Source organism: Carassius auratus, chromosome 25 (assembly GCF_003368295.1).
Source record: "Carassius auratus strain Wakin chromosome 25, ASM336829v1, whole genome shotgun sequence".
Taxonomy (NCBI): Eukaryota; Metazoa; Chordata; class Actinopteri; order Cypriniformes; family Cyprinidae; genus Carassius; species Carassius auratus.
Window position 1 is genome coordinate 21,351,102 of NC_039267.1, and position 15,627 is coordinate 21,366,728.

The 15,627-nt window shown below is 36.1% G+C and overlaps 1 protein-coding gene across 3 annotated transcripts in view; it reads right to left on the reverse strand.

Moving 5' to 3' along the window:
* The window catches only part of LOC113043758 (anoctamin-3-like), a 61,460-nt gene that overhangs the window by 6,339 nt on the left and 39,494 nt on the right, over window positions 1–15,627 (reverse strand). For 2 of the 3 annotated variants that reach the window (XM_026203336.1, XM_026203335.1), the window contains exons 15-24: window positions 15,522–15,548; window positions 12,248–12,388; window positions 11,098–11,262; window positions 9,855–9,891; window positions 9,652–9,763; window positions 9,379–9,436; window positions 8,671–8,768; window positions 7,608–7,753; window positions 7,180–7,332; window positions 6,773–6,920 (exon numbers count right to left, since the gene is read on the reverse strand). In XM_026203336.1, the coding sequence (XP_026059121.1) occupies window positions 6,773–6,920; window positions 7,180–7,332; window positions 7,608–7,753; window positions 8,671–8,768; window positions 9,379–9,436; window positions 9,652–9,763; window positions 9,855–9,891; window positions 11,098–11,262; window positions 12,248–12,388; window positions 15,522–15,548 (1,085 nt within the window). The remainder of the gene's footprint in view (window positions 1–6,772; window positions 6,921–7,179; window positions 7,333–7,607; window positions 7,754–8,670; window positions 8,769–9,378; window positions 9,437–9,651; window positions 9,764–9,854; window positions 9,892–11,097; window positions 11,263–12,247; window positions 12,389–15,521; window positions 15,549–15,627) is intronic. The other variant, XM_026203337.1, reaches the window with a different exon arrangement.

The window sequence follows — 15,627 nt, forward strand, 5'->3', positions numbered from 1 at the left end:
CATCCAGAACATGCTGCTGTGCAGCATTCATAGTTCAACATTTTTAATTGTTGGTGATTTTAATATCCATGTTGATAATGAAAAAGATGCATTGGGATCAGCATTTATAGACATTCTGAACTCTATTGGGGTTAGACAACATGTCTCAGGACCTACTCATTGTCGAAATCATACTCTAGATTTAATACTGTCACATGGAATTGATGTTGATAGTGTTGAAATTATGCAGCCAAGTGATGATATCTAAGATCATTATTTAGTTTTGTGCAAACTTCATATAGCCAAAAATGTAAATTCTACTTCTTGTTACAAGTATGGTAGAACCATCACTTCTACCACAAGACTAGAGGTATTTCGTATTGCTTGGTGGGAAAGTAACCTATCCTACAGAAAAGCATTAAAAACTGCTAGATTCGATTACTTTTCTTCTCTTTTAGAAGAAAACAAACATAACCCCAGGTATTCATTCAATACACTCTAAAAACGTCTGGGTTATTTTTTAACCCAAAATGCTGGGTTGAGTCTGTTGGGTAATTTTGTTGGGTTATTTTATTTCTTTTTAAACACTTTTGGGTAGTTTCAATTTACCAGGAGTTGGGTTAAACATGCTGGGTTGTGTCGCTGGGTTGTTTCAGGTCAGCGCTGGGTTATTTAACGCGCCTTGAAGATGTTCAAATCGCTCCCCAACTGTCATTTTGGAAGAACAATGGGGCAAAGACACGGCTTTCAACTGTTTTAAGGTAAGTTTATTTAAATTTTTCATTAATAATTATTTTCAATTGGAAGAATTATAACTTTTTTTCCGGCAACAATACTGTTAAACGTATACAGGCCAACATTATTTACGTTAAATGATGAACAGTTTACATCAAACAGCCAACCTGCGTTACGTGACTCGCATAATCGTGTTAAGCAGTGATGTGAATAACGGCGTTATAAATAACGGCGTTACTAACGGCATTACTTTTTCCAGTAACGAGTAATCTAATTGATTACTTTTCTCATCTTAATAACGCCGTTACCGTTACTGCCAAAAAATGCGGCGCGTTACTATAACTGATGATGAAGCCGTTTTTTTTTTTTTTTCATCAGACCAACTAGATCTCTGAGCGAGAGGCAAATACTTTTTTTTACTGTTCTTCCTTGGTTAGTGGGCAGAGCACGAGACAAGCGCATAAATGCTGACGATTGGCTGAGGTAGAGTAAAATTTAATTCTAAGCCAATCAGAGGTAGAGTTGGGCGGGTGTTCGAAAGCACGCATAGTAGTGATGGGAATTCGGCTCTTTTGACTCAGCTCACTGAAAAGAGCTGGCTCTTTGGCTCACAAACGGCTCTTTAAATGACTTTGACTATAATATTTCAATTTTTATTACATAATTATTTAATTTCTATAGGCTAAATTTGAAAAAATAGAGTCGGCTCTTCAGATATGCGAGCCAGCTCCAGAAGTTTATCCTACCCTGTCAGATTTTCCTACGCGGGTTTACTGCGCACGCGCACATCAATATCGCGTCCTTTGTCTCATGCTAAACAACGATATTTAATGTATCTGCATTACTGTTAGGGTAGGTTTAGGGCTGGAGTAGTTGTAGACTTTAATAAAAACGCAATCTAATTGGTAGAAAATAATATTTATTGTTGGTTTCCTGTAACTGTATCCATTTTAGCTACAACCGCGAATATAACACATAATTACTGTATTTGCAGTACTGTAAGGGTATGATTAGGGTTGTGGTAGGTGTAGACGTTAATAAACCATAACTTTACAGTAGAATTTTCGTTGTGGAATTGTACTACCCACTGTTTTGGTGGGAGGTAGGAAAATCTGACAGCGTAGGACAAATCGACAGAACACCGGCTCTTAGAGTCGCTCATTCGCGAATCGCAAACGACTCATCAAAAGCTCATTCGCGAACGAGTCGATCCATCATCACTAACGCTCATTCGCGAACGACCCATCATCACTAACGCTCATGGATTGCGAACAACCCATCATAACGCATAGTCGGACAGGACAGGACACACAAGGAACAACACAAGCCAGTCAGTCAACGAGAGACAGGTATGGCGACGAGCCCAAATAATCCAAAAGTAGCCTTCTCTAAATGGAAGTATAGGCTATACATTACTTTTTCCTTCAAGAAATTAAAGAAACAATAAAAGGAAATATCAAAAGTTCCCAAACATCTATCGTGTTATTTGCATTGATCCACTATATAAACATAATATCTACATACATGGAATTTGATTGGAGGTTAGTCTCACTTTGTCCCACAGCAACAATTTTTTTTAGATGTGTGTACAATGTTTCTGTTAATAATGTATTGTATTAAGTGTCCATTACATTATAATATTCAGATTTATCATAAATAATTGAACATGCACATGTATTTTAAGTTCCTTTAAAGAGGGGTAGAGGTGGGGTCACATTTGAGCATTTAAAATTAAATTTTACTTGAAAGTAATGCAATAGTTACTTTCTTAAGTAACTAGTTACTTTTAAAATTTGTAATTGAGTAGCTAATTTAGCTACTTTTTGGAAGAAGTAACTAGTAACTGTAACTAATTACTTTTTAAAAGTAACTTGCCCAACACTGGTGTTAAGGTATCCAAGATGACAGATTAATAAAGTTTTATTAAGTTTAAGACAGTGACGGATGGTTGAAATATGCAAATACCTGTGAAAATAGAGGAAAAAGTCGTTTCTGACACTGAAAAGCGAATTTAACATTTAAGTGAGTCAAATGAGTTCAAAAAGTGAATACGACTTTCTGCTCTAATGTAAACGCCTGCAGTTGTCCATATCGACATGTCAATCATACAAATTACGTACAATATAGTCGGACTGCAGGTCTAAAAGAACCGACGATCCAGTTCAAATAAACCGGTTCAGTAATTCTCGAACAAAGTGATTCCCGGAAAAGAATCGACGTCTCAGGGCATTTCAAAGTGCGCGCACGCACAGTGATTGACTTAGGCCGCGTTAGTGAGGTGATTTGATGCTTTTGTGGTTTATAAAGTTTTTTTTACATGCAAATTATCATTCAAAATGTGTTTTTTCCTGTCAGAAAAGCACATGGATACATTTGTGAGAGAAAAACTCGTCTTATTGAGGCGTATAACGGTAAGTTTGTGTTTATTATACATTTTACATAAATTGCTTGTCTGTTATAATCAACTAACGTTAACCCTCACGTAACTTAAACACACATATATTTGTATTTTGTGCTATAATTAAAGCTAACTTTGTGTTCAGAACGTACCAATTTAGCAGAGTAAACATCATATACCAATTTTCCAGCTCGTGTTTTTGACTTGTCCTTATCACTTTGGTAAAGTTACACCTATAAGTGTTTATATATGGACTGTTTTAAAGCTGCGGAGTATCCCAGTAACTTACCTACATGACTTGTCATAGAAATGTCTGTGTGCGCGCATGCAGTGTGATCGCCCTTATCTGTGCCAGTGACTGTGTGTGTTTGATAAAGCCAGGATATTAATATAAAACTGTGATTTATAATAACTGGAGACAGTTTGAAAGCACGCCTTTCAGCCAATCACTATATCATATTCTGCTTAGATATAACAATTTGTATATATATATATATATATATATATATATATATACATATATATATATATATATATATATATATATATATATATATATATATATATATATATATATTTTTTTTTTTTTTTTTACTTTATTTTAAAGGTTGGAACAAACATGGAATTCCTTAACCGAGCAGAGTCCACAAAACCCCATCCAATTGTCGTGGCGATTTAAAAATGCCAGCAGATCTCTCAGGAATTGATCATAATCAATGGACAGGTAAGGATATTCTGGACTATTTTCAAAAGGAATTGCAAATTGTATATTTAATTGCATTTTTCCACATGTGGACGCATACATTGTGACATAGACCAAACGCAATTGAAAAGCATTTGAATTTCAGATGCTTTACACAGAAAGCTGTCAATTTGTGTCAAGTGTGGGACTATACTATGGGGCGTGTTTTTTATTGTGATATATTCTGTAGTTTTTACCCGTAATCTCTCACTGTATGCACTCTCATGCACGTCAGCAAAACAACATTGCAGTTCTACTCTTTTTTACCTATTTGCATCTTACCCTACATTTTATTCCTCAGGTGAAAAGCATTTGGTTAATGGTGAATATTGACCAATAGTACCATGTGGTTCTAACTGTTAGCAGGGGATAGTAGTTGCATTTGGGGTAAAAATGACATAATTATTTATTGTGTGAGGTGCCAAGAATATAAGGAGATCCGGGTTGCACTGTTTGTTCTTTAACACGCATCTCTTGGAGCAGCAGCTGCCTTTAGTGCCTTAACCTCCATTGTTCAAAGCATTTGGCACAATTGTCTTTGATTGACATCACCTCCCAATACAAACACTCTCTATAGTATGGTCCCACCTCTGGCAAAAATTGAGGCTAAAGTAAATTGATAAAGTAGTTGCGATTCCCTTTGAGTTTTGGCAGGTAACGTGCAATACAGTGAAAAAACAGACATGGTAATTAGTAACACCTCATGTACTTGTTCTTATGTTGCATCTATGCTAACATTAGTCTGTTTCTCTCTTATTCCGAGGTCACCGTAGCCACCCGTATCCAGTACACATCCAGACCAGATGGTGGATCAGCACCTAGAAAGGACCTCTACATCCCTGAAAGACAGCGGAGACCAGGACGACTAGAGCCCCAGATACAGATCCCCTGTAAAGACCTTGTCTCAGAGGAGCACCAGGACAAGACCACAGGAAACAGATGATTCTTCTGCACAATCTGGCTTTGCTGCAGCCTGGAATTGAACTACTGGTTTCGTCTGGTCAGAGGAGAACTGGCCCCCCAACTGAGCCTGGTTTCTCCCAAGGTATTTTTCTCCATTCTGCACAGATGGAGTTTTGATTCCTTGGTTTTCCTTAGTTGGGGACCATTAAGATCAAGCGATATCATCGACTTAATTGAACAGAGGGACGATACATCACTGAATCAGTGATGAACTGACTTTAACTGAAAACTGAGTGTTTACTGTTGTCCCTTTGCATTATTACACACTATTTTCCTATTTAAAACTGTAAAACTGCTATGATGCAGTATTTGATCAATATGACAGGCTTATTACTCATAATAAATGGAAAATACAGCTGCAAACGGACTTTGCTTTTCCATTTGAAATTTGGCAGTCCCTGCATTCATGAAAACTGAAAAGGTAGATTTTGTTCAGTGTTTTTGTTCAAGATTTGCAATTGTGTTTGGATTTTGTCACGATTTGTCACATGTGGAAAACGCAATTGAAAATATAATTTGCAATTCCTTTTGAAAATTGTCCTTCCGTTGACAGGCTCAATAACTGCTCTCATGTGTAGATCTTTGCTTCAGAGCTTAAGTGTTTGACAATAGTTCACCCCAAAATGAAAATTGTCAATAATTATACATCCTGGTCTGAAAGCTCTCGAATATCATCGAAAATATCTTAACTTGTGTGCTGAAGATGAATGAAGCTCTTACGGGTTTGTTGAGTAATAAATTACAGAATTTTCATTTTTGGGTGAACTATATGTTGAACTATCCTAAGCGGTGCACATCTACCTACATAGGAGTCTTTATATACTTGATATACATTTAAGGACATCTTTAAATGATTTTACATTTAAATTTAAAGAATGTTAATTGTCAATGTCATTTCACTGTGTATTTAAATAGCTAAACATGACAAAATGTAATAGTTAAACAGCTAGACAGGTCATTTAGAAATAATTTTCTTATTTATTGCAAATGTAATTCTGTGATTTTTATTTTATTTATTTATTTTGCATTTGCTGGAAACAAAAAAAAGGGAAAATTCCATGTTGTTTGTCATTGGTACAAATGTTTTAATGTCAGATAGCATTAAAAATACTTTTTAACAGTCTAAATAACCTGTATTCTTCATTATTTATTAATCCATGATTGCTTTGTTAAGCAAAAGTGAAATTATGAGAATAACCCAGCAAGAATAACCCAGAATCATAAAAATGCAATCCCACAAATGGTAAAAATGACTCTAACTTGGGTTTTCTAAATAACCCAGCATGCTGGGTTAAAATGTGTAAACCAGCATGCTGGGTTACTTTAACCCAGCACGTGTTCTGTCCAATATTTACCCAGTGCTGGGTTGCCAATTGGGTTATTTTTAACCCAGCCATTTTTAGAGTGTACAGTGGCTAGATTAACGAAAAATAAGGCCTCAACAAGTGTTGACATTTCCCAACATCACAGCAGTAATAACTTTAAGCATTCATAAATCACTTCATAGCAGATCTATACAGGTAGAGCTGGGGAAGGTGGAGGGTTTCTGAAGCTGCAACTGCTACGGCAAGCTCTAGTCATATATTTCAATGTTAAGCAGCAAGCTCATTGGCTACCGATACCGTGTCATGAGACTAATTTAGACCTATCGGACTGTACCATCTAGATTTTCATGCCAGAGCTCTGTTTAGGTCTAAGTACAGTTAGTCTAATTTGACTTGATGCGGATAAGTTCCATAAAAATCTGCCGATTTCTGACTTACAAAATAGTTTCCCAGACATGCACTGATAATGTAAAAGGTGAAGCTGAACCATCTTGGCAACCACCCATCACCAATAGAGGTACTACCCAAATAAATCTGCTCAGCTTTACAAAGCACATGCCACTGGTGTGTTTGGCCCTGTAATTGTCTATTTATATATTTCTATCTTTCTAATCTATTTTGAAATCTTACTTCTCATGCCGGTAACCCTTGTCCACACAGGGCCCATATTTGAAAGCATAGACAAAGCGAGGGATGTAATCAGAAGTGATGGCAATGACGAATGCATTTGTTATGACAGCCACGACTCCAATTCCCTCCAGGACACCATGCCAGATACCTAATTAAAAAAATAAACAAAACAAATCTATCAAAATATATTGAAATTAGTCAGAACAGATAACATATGAATCTAAAAAAAATATCTGCTACATTTAAGAACATTAAGAATTGATGTATCCTATTTATTGTGAATATTCATGCTAACAATCTATATTTACAATAGACTAAATTAAGTAATCGCAACAAACAACCCTTATGTTTCTTGCATTTAGATTGGAATTATTGACACCAGGCTAATTGAGGTGAAAAGGACCAACCGATGTCAGTAGCGCGAGCGGGCATCGGTCTCCTCCACTGCGTGACAAACTTGTAGGCGTCCAATCGGATCTCGATGATGTTGTTGAGTAGAGCAAGCAGAGGAGCCAGAGGAAATGCCGCCACAAAGATCGTAGTGAAACCAAACTGTAGAACTGTACAGAAAACATACAGAACTTGCAACATATCGTACACGCAAACGCTGAAATGCTTGCACAATGCATTGCAAGCATGCTGCCCTGATGAACATACTTCAATCTCAGCTCTAAAGAGCAAAGCAATTATCATCAGTTACATTATTTAAGATGCGTTATTATTAAGGCAGCTATAATCGTGACTGCTTAACTAGGTAACTAACTACTGCTTAATCATGACAGAAAATTAGGCACTTCACAAGATCTCACAGTACGTGTCGTCGAGCAGGACTCACCCATCTCCAGATACTCGTCCACCAGGCCGTGTGCGTTCATGGGCTGCAGGTTCCAGTCTCTATCCCACTGCGGCAGCTCTTCTTTACTCTTACTCTGCTCTCCTGCTCGTTTCATCTTACGCCGGGACCACCAGTTCTGCAGCAGTCTGAGTTCAAATTTGATCATGAACGTGATGGTTATGGCCAAATAACAAGTACCTGAGTAGTACTAGGTTTAGTATGTTAAGGCCTGTTCACACCAAGCACGATAACTATAAAGATATAAAAATCGTTCTCAATATTAAAGAAAAGCGGATTCCACACCACAACTATAACGATAAAGGCAAAGAGAAACGATATTGTTGGAATCACTTTCAGAACAATTTTTTTCTTCTGATGAATGATAAAAACATTGCCAACCAATCAGAATCAATCCTGCTGTAATGAGCTCGAGAATTTAAAGCAGCAGACGCGCATCCGCTTAGAATACACAAACAATATCGTTCGCTGGTGTGTACATTAATATCGTTATCTGTATAGTTATCTTTATAGTTATCGTTCTTTGTGTGAATGGGCCTTTAGTCAGTCAAGCACGACAAAAGATTATTAAAACACAACTATTTAAAATGTACTTTAAGTTTGATGTAACAAAGAGCGCTTTTAAACTGAACTGAAATAGTCATGAAAGAATATATTAGTGTACTATTTTAAGATAATAACAGAGTTGCCATTGTCTGTGAACACTGATCAGGGGACAGTAATGTTAATATAAACTAAGATAAACTAATAATCATGGTTTGCTGAGAGTTTGTTTAGTACACTCTGTTATCGAGGCTCTTTCTGATGAGGCATACATTTCTCTCTTTACTGCAGGGTTGGCAAAATCAGTCGGCCGTGAACGCAGTGGACTGGAACTAAGGACAAACTCTCTCTTTGAATGTTCAGTGCAGCAAACACCTCCTGTTCGGCTAATAATTGAAGAACACAGACCTCTGTTTTCATACAATCAATAACAAAGTCGGATCTTATGAAATAAAGTGTTTTCCCCAGACATTGCAGTCTTGAGTTTTAAGACGATACTCACGGGTAGCCCAGCTCCATGAAGTTATTCCAGATCTGTTTCAACACCATGATCACTCCCATTTGTAGGCACAAGTCGATCAGACAACCACTAGGATGACACTAAAAAAATAAAATAAAAATAAAAATAATAATAAATATATATATATATATATATATATATATATATATATATATATATATATATATATATATATGGTTAATAACACAGAAAATTATAATCCAGTACTCTACATGTCAGTCAACACATCAAAATAAAAGTACTTCCTTAAAACACAACAAAATTAGTAAAATTGTGACTTAAAATATACCTTTAATTTGATTATATTATTTATAAAAGCTAAGAGGACTCTGTCTTTAATTATACTTAAGTGCTTTGTTTCATTAAAATAATACTGTCTGCAAGTGCAGGTCTTAAGATTAAGATTTCTAAGTTTTGAAATTCAATACAGTTAAGCACATTTGTTTTCCACAAGGGAGGTTTTGATTATATTTCACGCGGTACACAGACTAGATCTAAATCAGTACACTGGTGTTATGAGCAACCACAGTTGATATGTTGAGGCAATTATGAGAGAGTCTGCACTGAATAATGACCGTTTTTACTGAAATCTCACGGCAGTTGCATAACTGAGGCTGATATTTGATAGGAGGATGTTGATCATGTCGAAGGGCGATAATAACCAAATGTGAGAAAACTCATCTCACCCACCTCCTCCATCCTCCACCGGTTAAACAGCTTATTATAGTCACCCGGCCTGCCAGCAAACCTGCAGAATACAATAACAAGTGAAATTAGCTTTACAGTTCAATTAGCCATGCTACTGTAGGGGAGGCTGTTGTGTTAGCATGTGCGCTAGCGCCATGAAGCTCCTGTACGAGTTGATGAACAGATCTCAAGTGGTACAATCTGTGCGAATGAAAGTAGCAAAAACAGTTCAATCAAGGACTGAACAATGCATCGACAACATCAAGAGTTGCTTACCTTCCTAAAAAGAAAGCGATGTAGAAAGTCGAGCTGTTGAGATTGACGAACTGGAAGAGGAACATTTTTAGGGCAAAGCTGTTTTCCCATTCCGACTCTGTCCGTGGATGTTCTAGATCACAGGCACGAGGAAAGTTTCTCACCGACCGCAGGAATATTACACTCACTCGATCAATAGCAACCTTGACTGAAGCAGTACTTACCCAGGTTTGTGAGTAGGTAGGCCACTTTCTCATAGACCTGATGGGTAAAAGAAAATCAACTGATGAAAGAAAGATGAAAATAAATAAATGCCACAGACTTACACACTATGCCATAAATAATACATTTCAAACAGGGTTTATAATAACCAACAGGTTGTTAATATAACATACACTAACACTCAAGTTTGGGATTCAGAATAGCCAGAGAAGCATCCGAGATGCTATGAAAAACAAACAAAAAAACAAATGACATGACATGAGTTTTTTTGATTGGCCGGTGCTGTGAAAAAAGCCATGCCACTTAAATTACACTGAATATTGTTGTTGTTGTTGTTGTTGTTGTGAGTATTGTCAAACATTTAATCGCGGTTAATCGCATACAAAATAAAAGTTTTGGTTAGCATAATATATGTGTGTGTACTGTGTATATTTATTATGTATCTATAAATACAAACACAACAATTTAGAAAATATTTACATGTATTTCATCTATATATTTATATTTATATAATTTCTATTATAATAAATTCATTTAATATAAACATATTTTTTTTCCGAAATATATACACGCACACACATATTTATCGTATGCATAATAAATATGCACAGTATACACACATATTATGTGAACAAAAACTTTTATTTTGAATGTGATTCATCGCGATTATTCATTTGACAGCACTAAGTAAGGGGTCATACGATGCAACTGAAATAGTTTCTTTGTCTTTGGAGTGTTACAAGCTCACACACAGTGGAGTCAGCGTAGTGTAGTGTAAACTCATACGAGCTTCCTTTGAAGGAGGGGCTTTGTGTTTGAGAGAGGCGGGGCTTAGAGGACCTACAGTAATGTACAGTATTTGAAAAGAATGTGCTTTCTGAACATTAAAGCGTCAACATATTCTCTACCAAATACACAAAAGAATGATCTTTAAAAAAGCATATGACCCCTTTAATACTGACAATAGCATGATATATTCCAGGATGTGCTTTAATTTATTCCCATGGTACCGTTCCAGGAGAGAGACAAAATTTTCACAATACGTTTTATTTTGCATTAAAGTTTTCATAATTTTTTTTTTTTTGTAATTGTTTTATTGCGTCAAAGCGTGTTTTGCTTTCATTTGATTTCTTGTGGCAAAGCCATTCTAAAAATGTTTTCTCTTTTTGTGTGAAACTTAAGTGCAAAAACTTTTTGTCTTTATTGTGTCTGTGCTGGTGGGCAGAAGAGGCCTTCGGGACTGACCACATTCAGAGACATGATGATCATGAAGTTGATGCAGACTCCCGTGCCTGAGGTGGCGAACTGCCAGTTCTTCTTCACAAACTCCCACTGGAAGGAAGCAAACTTCTCCATAGCTATGAGCCGAAACACCACCACGGCAAACACGGCTGTCAGGACCAGAGAGATCTGGAAGAAAGACACGCTGTCAAACTCAAACAGTATAAACAGATGGATATATATTGGGATCTGGCAGAGGTTTCCCTTCACAAACTTAGCTATAGTTTTGATTTGCATTGTCTTTTAATTTAAGGCCACCAGAGGGAGACAGTTATTTATGGTATAGTGCAGCTTTATGATCTAAAATGATTTGTTTTCATTTTGAATATTCTTCAGGTTCAGAAAGAGGGTGATGGTAGTGATGGATACTTTCAGTTTTGACGTCTGCATTCTTTTGCATGTGCGGATGATACAAAGCCATATAATATTTAACATACTGCATGCATCATACCATGTACAAATGCATCTTATCTTAGGATCATTTTGTCAGCTGTGCTCCAAAATCTATAGTTCTACCCTTTCATGGTCTGTACACAGATGATAACGCTTTGTTCTAAGGTGTAATTGTTACAGTGTAATTATGCAATTATAAGTACTGCGTAACATTAATTAAAAACGTGTACTTACGATATGGCAAGGGTTAGGCTTAGGGGTTGTTTTGGGTTTAGCTGCATGCAATTATGCATCATTTACAGTTATTACTATAATGATCACATGTAACATTGTGAAACAAAGACACTGCAAAATAAAACATTTTCTAAATATTTACCATTCCTTCGTCTGCAAAATGTAAATTAATAAAATATTTGTGTAACACTTATATGCTTGCTACACAATACATGTATTTACTATATTAATAAGAGCAAATTATTAACGAATATATGCAATTAAGCAAACATCAAACTTTACCCTAACAATATGCTAAAATAAGCTAAAATATGAATTAATCATACGTATTTCAACAAGGACTTCTTAAAACAAACCAGCGTTTGTGAAATAGTGAAGAAACAAAAATAAACAAAAGGTCAAAAAGGTGAATTCCGCACAATTCTGATTGCAGTTTTCATGACGGGGTGGTGATAATTGGGCTCTGCTTGCTAACACAGGTTCCTACCATGAAGAAGATTCCCGAAACAGACACCATGAGTCGGCTGAGTTTGTCTGTGAAGGGCTGGAAGGGCTCCGGTTTCCCTGAGATGGGGTTTACTCTCTCCTTCCGGGAGTATTTGGCTTCAAACTGGGGACGTAGTTCCTCCTTAAAAAAAAAAAAAAAAACACATATTAATTTTGAAAGTGTTGCTTACAGATCATTTGCACAGATCTGATGAATGATTCTCATCACACACAGATGTTCAACATCATCATCTGTTTCGGCTGGGCATGATGATGTCAATCCAGAGGCTGTTTACATGAGCTCAATGAGTTAACATGAGACGCTTCAATGCCTCGACATGAGATATATTTATTAGTACATTCCACGATATGACAGGTAAATACGGAAGGGATTGTATACAACAGCAGTTCTCAAACTTTTCAGGCCAATTATCACATCTGATCAAAACACCATCCAAGTATGACCAGCTTACTGTTCAGTGTCCCCTAACCCAACCCTAACCTAACCCTAACCCTAACCCTAACTTAAGAAAGCAGGCTAAATATTACAAACACTGAAATATAATAGGATTCACTCAAAAAGGTTTGTTTTTCCAAACCCATATATCTTTCTTTCTTTCATCGAGCAAAAAAAGAAGATAATGTTCACGCTGCTCTTTTTCATACAATGATCTGGCACTGTTCTACAATAGACTAAAAGCACTCTGGAAATATAATAAAAGCAGTCCATGCCAGTCTTAATGGTTTAAACCTACAAAAGTAGATCATCCCCACAGGAAAAGAGGTTTGTGTAGCACTGTTTGAGAACCACTGTTATACAGACACTAGCAGAAATCTACAGGGCAGCAAACGCAAACACCAGACGTTCAGCCGCTCACAGCCATTTCTGATCGCTTTGATCTCTGGATTATTTTGAGGTGTTTCCTCAAAAGCATCACACACATTACTTCACATAACCCCACCCTCCACCCCTCAACACACACACACACACAAATTAATAAAATACACAGAACATCACTTGACCATCACTCTGCACATGCTGATGATATGGTTCAGCAAGAGCTGTTCACACTGAGATTTGATCACAGGGAGTTGGAAGGTGAATGTACTTCTGAAAACAGTGTACAGTATGTTATATTTTCAAATGTGTTTCTATTGTGACATCAAATAATACATCAGATGAATAAAATAAATGATTATTAATTCATGAACTAAGGGCACTCAGAATGCTATGTTTCCACCACTGAATAATAATAAAATAAGGTAATCAAAACTTTTTATATGAAAATTCGGACCCACTTTATATTAAGTGGCCTTAACTACTATGTACTTACATTTTAATTAATAATTTAGTACAATGTATTTATTGTGTACATACATGTTTTTAAATTGTACTTATATTTAAAAATTTAATATAATTACATCTGTATTTAATTTCTGTAATTACATCTTTAATTACACTGTTGACCCATATTTTACACCTTAACCCACCCTTAAACTTACCCAAACCTCCAACCCTCTCCCTAACCTTACCCCTATCCCACGTCAATAGCAACAAAAGTTTTTTACAATACAATATGAACACAATAAGTACATTGTACTTATTTTTTCATGTAAGTACATAGCAGTTAAGGCCACCTAATATAAAGTGGGACCGAAAATTCTTTACTTACATTTATACTTTTTTCCCCTCAGAATCATATGATAGAAACTCGCAGTTGAGAATTGCGAGATAAAGTAAGAATTGCGATGTTTAAAGAAAACATCAAGTCTTTTATTCCCCTCTCTGAATGGGACTTTATCTGACAATTAAAAAAAAAAGTCAGAATTGCAAGAACAATAGCTAGAATCACAAGATATAAATTCGCAATTGTGAGAAACAAATTCAGAACAGCGAGTGTATATCTGGAAATTCTGAGAAGAAAAGTCAGAATTTTGAGATGTAAACTCACAGTATAAAAATTCAGACTAAAAGTTGCAATTACTTTTTTTATTGTTTATTACCATATTTTTCGGACTATAAGTCGCACCTAAGTATGAGTCGCATCAGTCCAAAAATACGTCATGAGGAAAAAAACATATATTAGCCGCACTGGACTTTAAGTCGCATTTATTTAGACCCAAGAACCAAGAGAAAACATTACCATCTACAGCCACGAGAGGGCGCTCTATGTCTTCAGTGTAGACTACAGGAGCACTAAGCAGCATAGAGTGCCCTCTCGCGGCTGGAGACGGTAATGTTTTCTATTGGTTCATTTCTCTCCGTTCAAGTCAAATTAATTTTGATAAGTCGCACCTGACTATAAGTCGCAGGACCAGCCAAACTATAAAAAAGTGGGACTTATAGTCCGGAAAATACGGTAATTGGTGGGAAAATCCATAGAATTCCAGTTCACTGAAAGTAGGCAAAGAAAAATAAATTTTGCTTACAAAGAAACAACATAAGCACATTGGAAATACATGCCTCTACCTACAATTTAGCAAAATATAAAAATCTTTTCTATAAAGTACATACAATTCACAGCAGTTTCCAGCTGAAATGAACACTAGTGACAGTAAAACACCAACAGATTGTATTCCTTTTCACACAAATTATGATTACAGAGACAGATTATTGATAAATAAAGACTTATTTTCGTATGGTTATTTCCACAGTATAATGTTATAACCTCAAAACACTTTTACCATAGTGCATGATTGTTAAACTAATATATATTTTGACTTTTCTGACACAGTAAACTTGCTCGATAGCTCACCTGGTAAAGCAAGTCCCATGAAACACCTTTCATAAAAGAGCACAAATCCTCAAGCAAATATGTTATCCTCACAAATGTACTTTTTGTTAACACTATACTGTAGTTTAGGGTTAGCGTAATGTTTAATATACTGTCGCTGGTACGTTTGAACTTGATTAACTGTTTAGCTGTATTTACTATACAGCAACTAATACAATAAAATAGTGGCAGATTCAAGTTCATTTGTTTTGGATACAACTGACATTTTACTTTTAACATGTCATAAAACATGCAAGAAGAAATGTTATATCATTCTGCAAAAAAAAAAAAAAATTCCAATGAGCCTGGGTTGTAGTAAAATCAATGCCTCTTGGGTCTTAAATATCTACAGAAGATGGATATGCATGAACTCAACAATGGCACGCATCAACAGATGCTTTGTCAAAATGAACGGCTGTCAGTGTGAACACCCTTGAGTGGTTTTCACATTAGGAGCAAGGCATGCACAACACAACATGATACGGTAGGAGGCACACTCACAGAACACACCATGACACAGGATTTATACTATAGGAAATACAACAGACAGCACATAGATTGGCCACACACCAGTTACAGTTGCTCGTGAACATAATGGTCATTTTAA